The 18,387-nt window shown below is 43.3% G+C and overlaps 1 protein-coding gene across 1 annotated transcript in view; it reads left to right on the forward strand.

Annotated features, from left to right (window-relative positions):
* The window catches only part of LOC121867239 (neural-cadherin-like), a gene marked incomplete at its 5' end in the record, with an annotated part of 59,917 nt that overhangs the window by 38,781 nt on the left and 2,749 nt on the right, over positions 1–18,387 (forward strand). Inside the window, 4 exon segments of the mRNA XM_042367091.1 lie at positions 93–1,098; positions 1,522–1,707; positions 4,339–4,460; positions 5,832–5,925. Of these exon segments, the coding sequence (XP_042223025.1) occupies positions 93–1,098; positions 1,522–1,707; positions 4,339–4,460; positions 5,832–5,925 (1,408 nt within the window).

Consider the following 18,387-nt stretch of genomic DNA (forward strand, 5'->3'; position numbering starts at 1 on the left):
AGTTAATGACCTTTCTTTATCCACATTTGTAACCTCTGATACGAGTTTACTTTCACATCTAAAATCGCCAGTCGTGTGTGTCTCCCTCACAGGTCTCGGAGGCCCTGGGCGTGGACATCCCCCTCGTGGATATCAACCTGTGCCTATATGAGGTCACCTCCCCTTGTGGCACAAAGAGCTGTCAACACACTATGCGTCCCAACCTGACGTCGCCCCTCGTCATCTCCAGCGACACGGCCACGGTCGTCGGGGTCGACATCGACGACGACTACGCCTGCGACTGTGGAGCCCTGGAGCCTCTGCCCTCTGTGTGCTTCTCCGGGTTCTGCTACAACGGAGGAACATGTTCAGTGAAGAACAACACGCTCACTTGTAGTTGTCTGGACGGTAGTAACTACGGTCCACGGTGTGAGCTTTTGACGGCGAGGTTCGAGAGAGGGTTCGCCTGGTATGAGCCTCTGACGGTGTGCGAGCACTCGTTCCTCTCTGTCATCTTTGAGACCAACGACGAGAGTGGCGTCCTCTTGTACACTGGACCGACGGTGTTGTCTCCCTGGCCACTCTACCCTCGAGACTTTCTCTACGTCGTCCTCCAAGGTTGGGTGGTGGAGACGTTCCTAGACTTGGGGACAGGAACTCTCAACATCTCCATACCAATAGAACCTTGCACCGACCAAGCTTTCGAGTACACCATCTCTTGGAACGAAGGCAGCATCACTGTTGAGATCATTAACTGTGGTATCAACGCCACGATGGACACGGTAGATCCTTGCAAGAAGACCGTGCCCCTAGCGAGGCTCTCCGGCACACCCAGTCACTTACTCAACGTCCAGGGACCCTTACAGATCGGGGGCGTGGCAGCCATGGTGAGCTTCCCACAGTTAGCGACTTCCTACGGCTGGACTATGGTACCTCCAGCTATATACCCCTTCAGCGGCTGCGTCCTCGAGGTGCGTCACAACGACTATATCTACGACCTAAATGCCACAGACTTCAGCAAGCAGACCTTTCAGCCGTGCGACGCTCCTAGGACCTCCCGAGTCGTACTTGGTCAGCAGTCCATCATCATCATCCTCGCCAGCCTCCTGTGTCTCCTACGTTAGTCTTCTTCTTTGGTGACGAAAGTAGTTTAAGGAAGGTTTTATAATGACTAAAATGTAAACTGACAACCTTTATAGATATTTGTAATTAGCTTCATGATCTGGAAGGATAATGATTTGTCTTTACTCTGGAAGCTAACTTAGGAAAATTATGCACAATTAAAGCCTGAATAAGAATCATAATTATAATGTTGACCAGAAGCCAAAGAAAGTCTTGTGCTATCTGGGGAGGGGGAGGGGGTACATTACGTTAGGTTAGTTTAAGTTAAGAAAATTATGTTAATTTAGATTAGGTTTGGTTAGATTAAGTTACGTTAGGTTAGGTTAGGTTAGGTAAAGTTAAGTTAAGTAAGGTTAGGTTAGGTTAGGTTACTCATCAACTGGAGGGTCTAATGTTCAGGTAATCTCCCTCATCCCTCAGTACTGGTCATAGTGATCCTGTGTCTGGCCCGTCGAGGCAGGAAGTCCATCTCGTACCCAGACCTTGACCGGGAACTGGTGAAGGAGACGATGGGAGGAACAGACGTGGAGGGTTTTGGCGAGAAAGACGTCACCCACTTCGACCTCAAGTTCCTACAAGTTACTCCTGACGGTTATCTCGTTGGAGGTAAGTTATTATAGGTTGTTTACTGTGTGTTGTTGGTTAATTGTAGTATGACGCTACTATTTGTTGGAAGTTGTAAACTAGTTAATTACATATACACAGGCTGTAAATTGTAAATAAGATATATAATTTTCCTCATCCAACTTCTTTCTTCCCATCACCTGTCTCTCTCCCTTCTCCCCCTCTCTCATATCCCACCCATCTCCCAACATCCCTGTCAACCTTCCTCTTCTCTCCTCCCTTCCTTTCATAGCCCTCCCTCCTCTCCTTCACCTTCCCTTATCCCTTTGAATCCCCTTTCCCCTCTTTTCAACCCCTCTCAGCTCTTCTTCTTCTCACCACCTTCTCTATTCCGCCCCTACTTCCCCTTATTTTCCCCATCCTTGCCCTCTTCACCCCTCCCCTCCCTATCCTTCTGACCCATACCTTATATCCTTCTCCTCCACCTCTCTCCTCCTATCCCCACACTCCTCCTTCCCATACCCTCCCTAACCTCCCCCTCCCCAACACCCTCCTACCCCTTCCTCGGCACAAAAACAAAAGATAAACGAAACAAAATGACACAAATAAGACAAGAAAGTAAATATTTTCCACGTCATCACCGCGTGGTCTTTACCCCTTGCGTAAAATATTCCTACAAATATAATTTATACAGAAAGATTTTACATAAACGAGAGCTTTGATAATTAATAATCCTTAGTCGCTCAAACCTAATTATTAATTGGATTATTACTGGAGCCTAATGGCTCTTAATTAAAACAACTCTTCGTTTTTATCTTGGTATTTTATTAAAGTAACTATATTGAAATTATACCAGTGTGATGTTGGAAAGTATTTATTTTATGTAAGGAATTATTAGTGTAATAATGTTGGGAATTATTATGGCATAATGTTGGGATTATTGTAGTATAATTTTCGGAATTATTTAGTGTTATAATGCTGCACATACCCACACACACACACACACACACACACACACACACACACACACACATATACACATACACACACACACACACACACACACACACACACACACACACACACACACACACACACACACACATACACACACACACATATACCAACACACACACACACATATATATACACACACACACACACACCACACACACACACACACACACACACACACACACACACACACACATATACACACACACACGTATACCACACACACATACACACACACACACACACACACACACACACACACACAGACACATACACACACACACACACACATACACACACACACACACACACACACACTCACACTCTCACACACACACACACACACACACACATACACACACACACACACACACACACACACACACACACACACTACGAGGCAAGAAAAACTCAACACCTCACAACTCGCTGGTGATCATGACCAGCGTCTTGCAAGGAATCTTCTAAACTTCACCATGACACCGGAGAAAAAAATATCTTTCGCGAAATGACCTCAACGATTTCCAATGTTGTTTTGAGAAGTTGTGTTTTAATGTGGCATATATGAGGGGGAGGAGAGTGACGGGGGGAAGGAGGGGAGACTAGTGACGGGGGGAAGGAGGGGAGAGGAAGGAATGAGAGAGGGAAGAAGGTAAAAAGAGAGGGTAGGACGGAGAAATAGGAGATGGGAAGTGGGGAGGGGAGAGGGAAGTGAAAGTAGGTGAGGAAGTGGTGGTGGATGTTAGAAGGGAGAAGGGAGGGAAAGAAGGGGGAGCTGAGGGTAGATGAGGAAATGGTGGGTAGGAGAAGTGTTGCGGTGAAAACTAGGCTTCAACAGATGTGTATGAAACAGAAAGAGGAGTGAGACAGACAGACAGGCAGACAGACAGACAGAATAGAGACAGTTTCACAGCCACTAATGAATATTCCTCATCTTCCAGCAGTGCTTCAATCCCGAGGCCCATTAATCAGACTCACGTTCTGAAATAACAGCTTTGGTTAACAGACCAGAATCATGTAGACAAACCTTTGCTACCTTCTGCTGACAGTTGACTATGACAGTTCCATATAAATACATTGTGAACATGCATCCAAAGACTTCGAAGTAATACCAGCTTTTAACAACTAAACAGAATGCAGACAATAATGTAGAATGGTCCTGTGACCCAAGTAATTTAGTGGCTTATCTGCCTTAATTTTATAATATGGCATGTGCTTTAATATGTAATCTTACATTATAATATATGAATAAGAAATGCAAGGTATTATTATTATTATTATTATTATTATTATTATTATTATTATTATTATTATTATTATTATTATTATTATTATTATTATTATTATTATTATTATTATTATTATTATTATTATTATTATTATTACACTCTTCCTTATTCACTCACTCTCTCTCACACCCACTCTTACTCTCACTCATTCTCTCTCATTCGCCTACACTGCCTTCCTCAGTTTCCCTCATCCTCTCAATCACTCACTCACACACTTCTCTCCCGAACACTTCCTTCACTCTTCCTTTCACTCTGTCTCACTCTCACTCTTGCTCTCAGTCATGCTTCCTCACTCACCTACACTTCCTTCTTCACTCTCTCGTTCACACTCACTTACTCTCCTCACTTGTTCACCCTCACTCTCACACAGACGAGAATGAGGGAGCTCTGCCAGACGTAGCACAGGACGCATGTCAGAGGCTTACAGCACCCTTGGCCGAGATGCCCGAAGGTCTTAGTATTGGTGACTTTATCAAGGAGAATATTGTCAAGGTTAGTACCAGAGATAGTTGTAGTTAGTGAGTCTGTGAATCAATGAGTCAATTAATGAATGAACCAGTCAGTGAGTCAGCGATTAAATGAGTCAATTAATGAATAAATCGGTCAGTAAGTCAGTGAATCAGTGATATCAATGATTCAATTAGTGAGTGAGTGAGTGAGTGAGTGAGGGAGTCAGTCAGTCAGTCAGTAAGTGAGCCAAGGAGTCAATTACTGAATGAGTGAGTCAGTGAATCAGTTACAGATAGGTTAACGTTAGGTTATGTTAGGTTAAGTTTAGAATGGTTAATCTTAAGCTGTGGTCTAATCTCCAGGTATCCCTTACTTATTTCAGACATTACAAATACTGTACCTTAGTAGTGGTTGAAGCTCTCGACTTAATTATGCAAATGAGACCTAATAACAGTGATTACCTGGATTTCATATTTTTGTTTATTTCAGGTGTAGTAAGAGACACACACACACTCTCTCTCTCTCTAAGCAGTGAAGCAAGGGGTTGTCTCTCTCTTCTGGTAGTGCAGTAAGAGAGTCTCTCTCTCTCTCTCTCTCTCTCTCTCTCTCTCTCTGGATAATCTTGTGGAGCAGGTGGAGCAGAGGGACCAGAATGTTGACCTCTACAGCCTTGTCTCTCCTGCAGGTGGACCAGATGGACCAGAATGTTGACCTCTACAGCCTTTCCTCTCCTGTAGGTGGAGCAGATGGACCAGAATGTTGACCTCTACAGCCTTGTCTCTCCTGCAGGTGGACCAGATGGACCAGAATGTTGACCTCTACAGCCTTGTCTCTCCTGCAGGTGGACCAGATGGACCAGGATGTTGACCTCTACAGCCTTGTCTCTCCTGCAGGTGGACCAGATGGACCAGAATGTTGACCTCTACAGCCTTGTCTCTCCTGCAGGTGGACCAGATGGACCAGAATGTTGACCTCTACAGCCTTGTCTCTCCTGCAGGTGGAGCAGATGGACCAGAATGTTGACCTCTACAGCCTTGTCTCTCCTGCAGGTGGACCAGATGGACCAGGATGTTGACCTCTACAGCCTTGTCTCTCCTGCAGGTGGACCAGATGGACCAGAATGTTGACCTCTACAGCCTTGTCTCTCCTGCAGGTGGACCAGATGGACCAGAATGTTGACCTCTACAGCCTTGTCTCTCCTGCAGGTGGAGCAAATGGACCAGAATGTTGACCTCTACAGCCTTGTCTCTCCTGCAGGTGGACCAGATGGACCAGGATGTTGACCTCTACAGCCTTGTCTCTCCTGCAGGTGGACCAGATGGACCAGAATGTTGACCTCTACAGCCTTGTCTCTCCTGCAGGTGGACCAGATGGACCAGGATGTTGACCTCTACAGCCTTGTCTCTCCTGCAGGTGGACCAGCAACACCAGGATGTTGACGACGTGCGCCACTACAATGCCCAGGGGGATGAGATGTCGGCGGCCTCTCTTTCCTCCCTCGCCTCTGGTAAGGACCTCTTAAAGGACCTCCTATTCCTTCTATGATCCATCCTTTATGTCTTTCGTATTAGTTCTGGCCGGAATGTGGCCGTAAGTTCTAATAACCAGAGTCTTCTATATCTCATCCTATTTTCCTCAGTATCTCCCTTCGTATCTCTCTCAGTATCTCCCTCATAATTCTTCTGGCGATTCGGGAGAAAGTTTCGTCAGGGGTATTGGTGGCTGTGGCACCTCAAGACGGCGCCTCTTCTTCGTCGCGTCCTGGTTATCGACAGACACTAAACAGCCAACTTAATTTACCTAATTGTGTAATTAGTGTAGCGGATCTTCTCTCTCTTGCTCCTCACTACTTGATAACGACCAGCTGAGATGATTGCTTTTAGAGGTTTTCGATATCGTGTTAGAAGGCATCATCCTTTCCTTCCTGTGTGTGTGTGTGTGTGTGTGTGTGTGTGTGTGTGTGTGTGTGTAATATTAAAATAATAATAAAAATAATTAACGGCTTATTGAAAGAGCATGGCAGCCGGAAGCCTGAAAATATACAATTACATAATTGGGGAATGGGTCTCTTGATTTACAAATTAAATACAAGTAACATAAGTGATACAAATATGGTATATAATAATTAGGTGTTGATAATTTTTACAATGGTTGGGACTGGGTTGTTCTTAGAGCAATCAGTTCGTGCTCGTGTGGGCAGGATGCGGTTGGGCAGGTGTGTGGCCACGTGGCCAGGACAGTAGCTTGGGGCAGTGCAGGTGTGCTCCATCCTTTAGGTTAGGTCGGGTGAAGCCGTGATGTCAGGTCAGGTTAACATAAGAACATAAGAAAATAAGGAGTCTGCAATAGGCCGGTTGGCCTGTGCATGGCAGCTCCTGTCGAGAGTTACTACCACTCTCTATCATCCATGAATCTATCTAGCCTCCTTTTGAAACTTTCCAGAGTTCCCGCACTGACTACAAAGTTGCTAAGCTTGTTCCACTCGTCCACCACCCTATTTGTGAACCAGTTTCTTCCTATCTCCCTCCTAAACCTAAACTTATCCAACTTGAATCCGTTGCTCCGAGTCCTATCCTGCTCGGATATTATAAGAACTTTATCTATATCCCCTTTATTGATTCCTTTCACCCACTTAAACACTTCTATCATATCTCCCCGCACTCTTCGTCTTTCTAGGGAATGCAAGTTAAGTTTCTTTAACCTATCCTGATATGGAAGGTTTCTAAGTCCCTGAATCATTTTTGTCATTCTTCGCTGCACCGACTCTAGTGAATTTATATCCATTCTATAATAGGGGCACCAGAACTGAACCGCATAATCGAGGTGCGGCCTAACTAGCGCAAGATATAGTTGCAATACGACCTCTGCACTCTTGTTACTTACACTTCTAGATATAAAACCCAATACTCTGTTTGCCTTATTTCGAACATTAACGCACTGTTTTCTAGGCCGTAGGTCCGGGCTTACAAGTACCCCTAGGTCTCTTTCACAAGTCGACTTCTCTAGGTTGATGTTGTTCAGGCTGTATACATTATAAGAATGGAGGAAACTGCAGCGGGCCTATTGGCCCATACTGAGCAGTCCCGTTTACACCCAACCCCTATTGCTCATATGAGCATCCAACCTATGTTTGAAGCAATTCAGCGTATTCGAGTTAATGATGATATTTGGTAACTTGTTCCATTCATCCACTTCTCTGTTTCCAAACCAGTGTTTACCTATTTCACGCCTAAATCTAAATTTGTCTAATTTAAAACCATTGTTACGAGTTCGCTCCTGGTTGGATAATTTGAGTACCTTTGTAATGTCCCCTTTGTTTAGCCCTGACTTCCATTTATACACCTCTATCAGGTCGCCCCTCGCTCTACGTCTCTCAAGGGAGTGCAAATTAAGATGCTTTAACCTGTCTCTATACTCAAGGTTCCTAATGCCCGGGATTAGTCTTGTCATTCTCCTCTGACTTCTTTCCAAGGATTCTATATCCATTCTGTAATACGGTGACCAGAGCTGAACTGCGTAATCCAGGTGTGGTCTCACAAGAGCAAGATACAGTTTTAGGATGACCTCGCTAGTCTTGTAACACTCAGTATTACACTGCTGTGTTTTTGTGCTTTTCCTTGGAGTGCACTCTTGGAGCACTGTTTGGTAGTCAATCGTTCACTGATCACTTAAATGTTTTGCTGAACAAATCCGGGTGTAGTAAGGCTGGCAGGGTGTTGGGATATAGCAGGGGGAGGGGGGGGCAAACAGACGCGGCCTGGCTGCTCAAACTGGGAGCGCCATCAGGGCTGTGTATGTGTGTGGTGTGTGCGTCGCAATAACAATTCTACTAACGATCAGGAGAAAAAAATAATCGCCTCGTTCTCCCGTATCATAGTTAGCCATTCTTCTTACTGCCGAGGTGAGAGAGAGGACCGCCCATCTTGAACACAACAGTCTTCAGCCTCTCATAGTTTATGTAATGTCTCTCATCAACTTCTCAGTAAGTGGGACAATCTCGGTTAATACTGATCGTTATGAGGGCTCTTGTAAACCTCTATAACAAACTTCGTAAAGTGACGCTTCAACCACGAAATACGACGCATCAACCTCGAGATACGATGCATCAATCCCGAGATATGACACATCAACCCTGAGGTACGACTCACCAAACACAAAATAAAGCGCATCAACCGCGAGATACGATGCATCAACCCCCAGATATGACGCATCAACCCCAAGATAACACACATCAACTACGATATATGACGCATCACCCCCAAGATAACACACATCAACTACGATATATGACGCATCACCCCCAAGATAACACACATCAACTACGATATATGACGCATCAACGCCGAGATATGACCCATCAATCCCCAGATATGAAACATCAACTACGATATATGTCGCATCAACCAAGATATATAACTCATCAACCCCGAAATATGACGCATCAACCCCGAGATAACACTCATAAACTCCATGATACAACACATCAATCCCGAGATACGACACATCAACTACGAAATATGACGCATCAACCCCCCAGATACGACACATCAACCCCGAGATACTACACATCAACCCCAAGATACGACACATCAACCCCAAGATATGACACATCAACCCCAAGATACGACACATCAACACTGAGATATGAAGATTCGTTTGTATAAATACGGAGGTGGTTGTGTATACAGTTGTTACGTAATACTGCAGCAGAACTGTGACAAAGAGTGATTGCATCATCTAACTTTTCCCATTTTTGTGTGTATGAATGTGGTATTGGCAAGGTATCTGGCGCTGTATGGAGATCGGGGAGGGTGAGAGACAGAGACAGAGAGACAGATAACAAGAGAGAAAAAGAGAAAAGGAAAGACAGAGTGTGTAGGTGATCAGGAACCGAGAAAGAGAGAAAAGGAGAGAGAGAGAAAGAAATAGAGAGAGACATACAGATAGATAGACAGAGACAAAGGGAGAGAAAAGAGACAAAGAAAGACAGAGTATGCCATTCTCTCTGATGTTGGAAGAAATAGTTAGATAAATAGATAGAGAGAGAAGAAGAGAGAAAAATAATGCAAGAAACGGATACAGATAGCCACTTTGATGTACATACATACATACATACATACATACATACACAGATAAAAGAGACAAACAGAGAGGAGTGATCCATCCGTTTTGATGTAGCAAGATAAAGAGAAAGATGCATAGAGAAAGATAAAGAGAAATAAGAGTGAGAGAAAAGACATGGAGAGATATAATAGAGAGAAAAGAGAGAGAGAGAGAGAGAGAGAGAGAGAGAGAGAGAGAGAGAGAGAGAGAGAGAGAGGTTCGTTGTTGTTGTAAATGGGTTATTCCTGTGTGGTGTCTCCTCTCCTCTCTCTCGTAACCCAAGACAGGATGGTAGTAATACCATGAGCATATATTAGTGCGTGTTTACAGGCGTTCTGTGATAGTGTGTGATGTTGATGCAGATGATGATGATGTGTGATGGTGTGTGATGTTGATGCAGATGATGATGATATGTGATGATGTGTGATGTTGATGCAGATGATGATGTGTGATGGTGTGTGATGTTGATGCAGATGATGATGATGTGTGATGGTGTGTGATGTTGATGCAGATGATGATGATATGTGATGGTGTGTGATGTTGATGCAGATGATGATGATATGTGATGGTGTGTGATGTTGATGCAGATGATGATGATGATGTGTGATGATGTGTGATGTTGATGCAGATGATGATGATGTGTGATGATGATGCAGTGATGATGTGTGATGGTGTGTGACAGTAATGGGCTTTGATGGTGATACAGATGGTGATGGTGTGTGGTGGTGATGTAAATTGTGATGGTGTGTAATGGTGAGTGAAGGTGTGTGGTGGTGATGCAAAAGGTGATTGTGTGTGATGGTTATGGTGTTTGATGATGATGGTGTGTAGTGGTGATCCAGATGGTGTTGATTCTGCGTGATGGTAATGGTGATGCAGATTGTGATGGTGTGTGACAATAATGGTCTGTGATGGTGGTACAGATGGTGATGGTATGTGGTGGTGATGGTGTGTGATGGTGATGCTGTGTGATGGTGATGAAGATGGTGATGGTGTTTGATGGTGATGGTGTGTGATGGTGATGGTGTGTGATGGTGATGCTGTGTGATGGTGATGCTGTGTGATGGTGAAGCAGATGGTGATGGTGTGTAATGCTGATGGTGGTGATGGTGATGGTGTGTAATACTGATGGTGGTGATGGTGATGGTGTGTAATGGTGATGGTGGTGATGTTGATGGTGTGTAATGGTAATGGGGTGGGATGGTTATGTAGATGGTGATGTGTGATGGTGAGTGATGGTGTGTGATGATGATGCAGATGGTTATGGTGTGTGATGATGATGCAGATGGTTATGGTGTGTGATGGTGAGTGATGGTGAGTGATGGTGACTGATGGTGATGGTGTTTGATGGTGATGGTGTGTAATGATAATGATGGCGTGTGATGGTGATGATGGGTGATGCTGATTGTGTGTGATAGTTATGGCATGTAATGATGATGGTAATGGTATGTGATGGAGATGGTGGATGGTGATGATGGTGGATGATGGTGATGGTGAGTGTATAATGGTGGCGGTAATGGTGTATGATGGTGTGTAATAGTGATGGTAATGGTATGTGGTGGTGTGGGATGGTGATGGTGTGTGATGGTTGGTGAAGGGGATGGCATGTGGTGATGTGTGTTATTGGTAGTGAGGGCGTGTGATGGTGATAGTGTGTGATGATGATGGTGATGGCGTGTGATGGTGATGATGTATAATGGTAATGGTGTGTAGTGGTGACGGTCATGGAGTGTGATGGTGATGGTATGTGATGGTAAGGGTGTGTGGTGGTAATGGTGTGCGATGGCAATGGTGTGTGATGGTGATAGTAATGGTATATGATGTTGTGTGATGGTGATACTGATGGTGTGTGATGAAGATGGTGATGGTTTGTGAATGGCATGTGGTGGTGTGTGATGATGCTGGCATGTAAGGGTGTGTGATAGTGATGGGTTGTGAGTGTATGACGGTTGTGGTGTATGTTGCTGATGGTGTGTGATGGTGATGCTGATGGTGTATGATGGTGATGCTGATGATGATGGTGTGTGATATAGATGGTGTGTAATAGTGATGATAATGGTAATGGTGACTGTGTGAAATGGTGAGAGTGATGGTGATGATGTATAGTAGTGTTGGTGTGTGATGATGGTGTGTGATAGTGATGGTGTCTGATAATGTTGCTGATGGTGATAGTTATTATTATTATTATTATTATTATTATTATTATTATTATTATTATTATTATTATTATTATTATTATTCGTAGTAGTAGTAGTAGTAGTAGTAGAAGAAGAATGTGACAATAATAAAAAAAAGACTAACAATACGAAAGAAGGGGGACCTGGATGATCTCGTAAGTGAGGCAAAAGCACTGCAGGAGTGGATGAACATTTCAGGAGACAGAAGGAAGTAAGTGATGACGTCACCATGCATTTTGGTAACAAGATGAGATATGGAAAATTTACCTCAGCAATAAGATCTCTCATAGAGGAATCTTCAGGTGGGTGTTGCCAATAAACAGAGAGACCATACAGCTTCTGAAGGATAAACACCCTCCAGAAAGTGAAGAAGAAGGTATCAGGTTCCAGGGTGCTTATGTACTGCCAAGCGCCGCCGTGTTCGAGAAAATAACAGGAGATATGGTGTGATGAACATCTTACGACGTATGGATTATAAGGGGAAGCTGGAGGCCAAACTAAAAGAACAGCAGCAGCAGCAGCAGCAGCAGTAGTAGTATAGTAATAGAAGTAGTGACATCTTTATTTCCATATCCAGACTCTCAATAACTATCAATCAATGTTATTCATAAACTTAGATTTTATTGCTTCAACTTTACAAAAAAGTTTAATCTACTTTCACACAATAATAGACTTGGTGACCTTAACGTGTGTGAGATACGCTTTTTATCCCTGCAGGCCATATGTGATTGTGTGTGTGTGTGTGTGTGTGTGTGTGTGTGTGTGAATATTTAGGTATGCTGGAACGCTGGAAGTTTCAAAAGGAGGCTGGATAGATTCATAGATGTTAGAGAGTGGTAGTAACTCTCGACAGGAGCTACCATGCACAGGCCAACCGGCCTATTACAGACTCCTTATTTTCGTATGTTCTTATGTTCTTATATGTGAGCATGTATATATGTATGATATGCATGTATGTGGGTATATATACATGCACACATAAGGCGTACATACATATTATGTGAAATAAAAGTACTGGGTAAGTTATCATGAGTAGAATATGCTTCGATTATAACCAAGGTCATTTAATATATTTAGTGTCAAGTGATTCATTCACTTTAAAATGTCTAATATAATTAATCTGGATAAAATATAAAGTGAAATATATCTTATTTCATACATTTAAATTAATAAATCTAGAGTAAATAAGCACTGCATTATTATCCGTTTGTAATATAGTATTTCCAGGGTAATATATCCAATATAATGTAAAATATCTAATATGATATAATATATCAAATGTAATGAATTATATCTAATGCAATATATCAATGAACAGTATTTATTGTGCTGTAATATATTAAATGTAAAATAAATGTATCCAGTGTACAATAATTCAGTGTAAAGTATCACTTCTCGTGTTATCAATATTTCAACACTGACATTTGTCCCTGAAATTAAATTGAAATAAAAGTGCAGTGGGTGACATTAGTAGTAGCCAAGTACCACTAACCTAACCTAACCCAACTCAGTCTAACCTAAGGTAATTTAACCCAAGGTAATATAACCTAAGGTAATTTAACCTAACCTAATATAATCTAACCAAACCTAACCTAATTTAGCCCAATTCAACCAAATTTAACTTAACCTAATTTAACCTAAACTTATTTTACCTAACCTAACCTATGTAACCTAACTTATCCTCTCCACAATGAAGTCTGTGGGACCATAACTATGCACATGTTAATAAAAAAAAAATATCGAACTCGTTTGAGATCGTGTTGTGATATATCGATAAGTCAAATTTGGTTAAAATCCGTTGTTTTTGTTCAAGTTATCGCGTTGACAACTTTCAGACGAAGGGATGGACGCATGGAAAGCCTGGGCTCTTATGGTCGACACTTTGCCAGGAGGGTCATGTAGTGCCTCCTCGTCATAACATTTAGTGTAATGTTTGTTATTTCGTCTCTTGTTACCTTTGTGGTAAACTGAACAATGTATGTGTGTGTGTGTGTGTGTAATAATAATAATAATAATAATAATAATAATAATAATAATAATAATAATAATAATAATAATAATAATAATAATAATAATAATAATAATAATAATAATAATAAACGGTTTATTAATAGAGTTGCAGCCGGTGGCTGAAAATTTACAGATTTACATTTGATAGATGTGTGTGTATGTGCGTGTGCGTGGGTGTGCGTGCGTGCGTGCGTGCGTGTGTGTGTGCCTCCTCGTGGCAACACACGGTAAATGGGTGCCTCTCAACCCCACGCAAGACCAACAGGGGATTTAAGAGCATCAGTGGGGCCTAGAGGTACGGCGCATAGGCCCACCATGTAGATACGCCCTGGCACCCACCAACTACTGCCCCGCTGCCTTGTGGATTAACCTTGGTAGGTATAAGATTACGGGAGTAAACCCTGGACGAAATATGTGCAGTGTAGCCCCGTATCGGGCAGACATGCTTACAGAACTCCAGTAAGACCGCAACAGCGGTATAGGCAGAAAAGTTGACCAATATGGGAACACAACGACTATACCAGCGGGTGAAGGTAATGCATGAAGGACAGGCTACTAAGGCGAAACTCAACAAACTGGGTTATCAGCAATCCATTGCAACTCTCCCTCTCTCCATTTGATGCAGCTACCTACACCACTAGACCAGGAAAAAAGAAAGCCTGCGCTCCTGTCTCACCACATAAATTAACTCTCGCGCAACCATCATACAGCTCATCATATTTTCCATCATCATCAAATCCCTATACCCTAAAAGTCCTATGGTGACGAACGAGTGGCGACGGGGACAGGCAGAGATGGCTGCCGGGAGTCTCTAGTCACATCTCTGCACATGGGTTGCATAAATAAGATAGTCGTTTATGCAATGCGACCTTGGCAGCAGTACAATTCGGTCCTGTCTGTGCAACTGAGCAGCCCTTTCCAGGAGACACTCTGCTCACCCTATGGGAGAGGGCTAGAAAAGGTGCCCTAAATTAACATGCTTAAAAAAAAATTGACTGAGAAACTGCACCCACTAAGGTCATCATAATGTGGTTGAAAACATAATCACATATCAAATCAAAAATAAGCAACACAACCTCTTATGATCGTTGCATGGAATGTCAGGACCTTTCTGGATACTGGCACAAATGAAAGTCCTGAAAGAAGAACTGCAGTTGTGGCAAAAGAATTGTCTAGGTACAACATCGACCTCTCAGCTATTAGTGAGCCCCGGCTCCCAAAAGAGGGTCGACTCAGAGAACAGTACCTTCTTCTGGAGGGGTAAGCCTATTGCAGAGGGAAATCGCATCTATGGAGTTGGCTTTGCCTTTTGCCAATCGATCCACCATAGGCTAACCGAAATGCCTGTTAGGGAACAAGACATCCTCATGAAGCTCTGAGTCTCAGTGAATTACTCACATCCTGCCTTCTTCATCAGTGCATACGCCCCAACACTGGATGCAGAGGATGACATCAAGGAGGCCTTTTACGTTGACCTCTATCCCCAGTGAAGATAATGTTGTGCTCCTTGGTGACTTCAATGCCAGAGATAGCAGAGATGCTGACTTATGGCAGAAAACAATAAAAAAAAGCGGAGTGGGTAGGTGTTATCTCAACGGCCTACTCCTCCTAGGCAAGTGTGCTGAATACAACCTTACTATCACCAACACCTTATTTAGGCAGGGCCACATTCAAGGGTTCTTGGTAACACCCACAATCCAAACACTGGCATCTCATTGACTACATCCTTGTCAGAGAAAGTGATCGCAAAGATGTCCTCATCGCCCGAGCCATGCTCATCTGAACCAAACTCTTCCATAACTTTGCTTCAAAACAGCAAAAATAACAAGCTTCCAGAAAAGGTTTTAGCACCAAACGACTGGAGGATGAGGAGGGAGAACGTGCTTTCAGAGACCAACTCGATGATAGGCTGGTAAATAACCAAACAACAAAGAAAGTAAATGTGAGAGCCAAATGAGGTTTCCTCAATGCTGCCACACACAAAAACCTGCAGCGAGACCTTCGGCCAGATCGAAATAAAACACCAGGATTGGTTTGCTTAAGGAACTTGGAAATCGACATACTAGTCAATGATAAACTTGCTCTCATCACTGACTGGCAGAACAACTATTAGTCTAGGTCCAAAGCTGATACCTTCCGCCAGAAGAAGCAATGGCCCAGTGCAAACTTTGCGATCTGTAGGACGAATGATGGAAAAATAAAGAGTATCAAACGCAAAAATTTGCAGTATCAAAACAGTCTATGGCCCAACTACTCATGGCACGGCCCCCCCTCTGCTCATCTTATAGTAGCTCCCTAAAGACGAAGAAGGCATCCTTCAGGGCTGAAAAGAGTGCTACCATTTCCTGTTCAACTGATACAATGATGAGGATGTACTGACTACCCAGCAAGTCCCTCAGCACCCAAAGCTGACCCTCCTCAGCTATCCTCCATCCCTGGATGAGGTCGCTACTGCCATCAAGCAGATGAAAAATAACAAGCCACAGGGCCTAATGAAATCCCAGCCGAGATGTATAAAGCAGGAGGACCTCTGCTTACCAGCAGTCTCTACTCTCTCCTGGTGAATATATGAATGAAGGAGGAATTCTCCTGAGATCATAAGAACGCCTCCATCTTCAATATTTATAAGAGTAATGGAGACCATGGGATCTCACTGCTGTCCATAGCTGGCAATATTAACGCTCGATTCCTCCTATAGACTTCTTCCTAAGGCGGAAAACTTCTTGACAGAATCTGAATGTGGCATTTATGGAGTTAGCTTTACTATCCACCAATGCATCCTGCATAGGCTAACTGAAATGCCAGTTGGGATCAACGAGTTCCTCATGAATCACTCACATCATGCCTTCTTCATCAGTGCATATGCCCCAAATCTGGATGCAGAAGAAGACATCAAGGAGGCGTTTTATGCCGACGTTGATAAAGTACTAGCCTCTATCCCCAGAGAAGATTAGGTTGTGCTCCTTGGTGACATCATTGCCAGAGTTGGCAGAGATGCTTGACATATGGCAGGGAATCATAGGGTGAAATGGACTAGGCAAGTGTAATCCCAATGGTCTACTCCTCCTCAGCAAGTGTACTGCACACAACATCACTACCAATACCTTGTTTAGGCAGGCCAACAAGTTCAAGGGTTCGTGGCAACACCCACGATCCAAACACAAGCATCTCAGTGACTACATCATTGTCAGAGAAAGAGATGCATGGCTCAGACCACTGATCATCGGCTCGGCAGAGCCAAACTCTCACTTCACGTTGCCCAAAGACGGCGAACGTAACAAGCCTCTAGAAGAGGCTTTAACACTAAGCATCTGGAGGATCCATAGGTAGCACATGCTTTCAGAGAGCAACTCAAACATGCACTGATAAACAGCCCAACAACAAACAACCCAAATGCAGGTGCCAATTGGGATATTCTCGACAATGTCATAACAAAAACCTGCAGAGAGACCCTTGGCCAGATCGAAAGAATACACCAGAACTGGGTTGAGAAAAATTACCTGGAAATTAACGTACTTGTCGATGATAAGGGTGCTGCTCTAACTGACTGGCAGAAGAACCCTCAGTCTCGGATCAAAGCTGATACCTTCAACAAGAAGAAAGCAGTGGCCCAGTGCGAACTTCGCAATCTTAAGAATGATTGATTGAAAAATAACGCATATGAAACACAAAAACTTGTAGATCAAGTATTCTGATCTTTTAAAATGTTAGTTTTTACATAATGTAGTATTACTGATACGTAATTTGTCTTGGTATTCTTTATTGTGGGTAAAAATAAGTATATGTTAAATGCATCCTCCGAAAGCGTGAATTTGCTACCAGAGTTTAACAGTTAATTCATGTATAAAATTTCTGATAAACTTCCTACGTGCTCATGTTTGAAATTATGAATGTATGTATCTTTATATAATTTAGCTAAATATCTTTTTCGTCAGAAACGGTCGTCACAACGATTATAAATAAATTAATTTAGAAATACAGCATTACTTTTGGACGAAATCGGATAGATTTGCTACAACCAATCAGCTGTACCTCTTAAGGAGAGGGTGAGGTATCTCTTCTCAGCTGGGAATAACGCACTATAGTGAGACTGACTGATGTTGGTCTGCTTCAGGTGTTGCAGCTTCTTTGCAGTGAGTATTTCACGGATGACTTGGTTGCGGAGGGACCTGTAGCTGTAGGGGTCATTGAGGTGGTTGGTACTCGTCCGCTAAGTCAGTTAAGATAAGGTCAAGGGTAATTTGACCATGTGTAGAGAAGTTCACAGCTTGTGATAGTAGCAGCTGGTCTTGGATATCAGTGATGGCAATTTCGTTGTAATCCCCACATAGTACTAGTCTGGCACATGGATACCTAACTCTGAAGTGGTAATGAGGTGATTGATATGAATGTCTCTGGTGGGTGAGCGAGGTGGATGGTGTGCCACACAGTATTATGATAGCAGCAGTGTGGTGAGGGTGGGCATGTGGCACAACACGTACCAATAATGCCTCCACATCAGCTGGGACTGAAGCATCCAGGCGTGATGGGTGTAGTTCATATTGACTGAAGAGGGCAACGCCCCCTCCACGCCCATGTGAACGAATGTGATGAAAGAGTTGATATCCCTCAATGTGGCACGTTTCAGGAACAATTTGTCATGCTTTGCATATGGCAGCGACTGAGCAGACTGTGGTTGC

Source organism: Homarus americanus, unplaced genomic scaffold, assembly GCF_018991925.1.
Source record: "Homarus americanus isolate GMGI-L3 unplaced genomic scaffold, GMGI_Hamer_2.0 scaffold6317, whole genome shotgun sequence".
NCBI lineage: Eukaryota > Metazoa > Arthropoda > Malacostraca > Decapoda > Nephropidae > Homarus > Homarus americanus.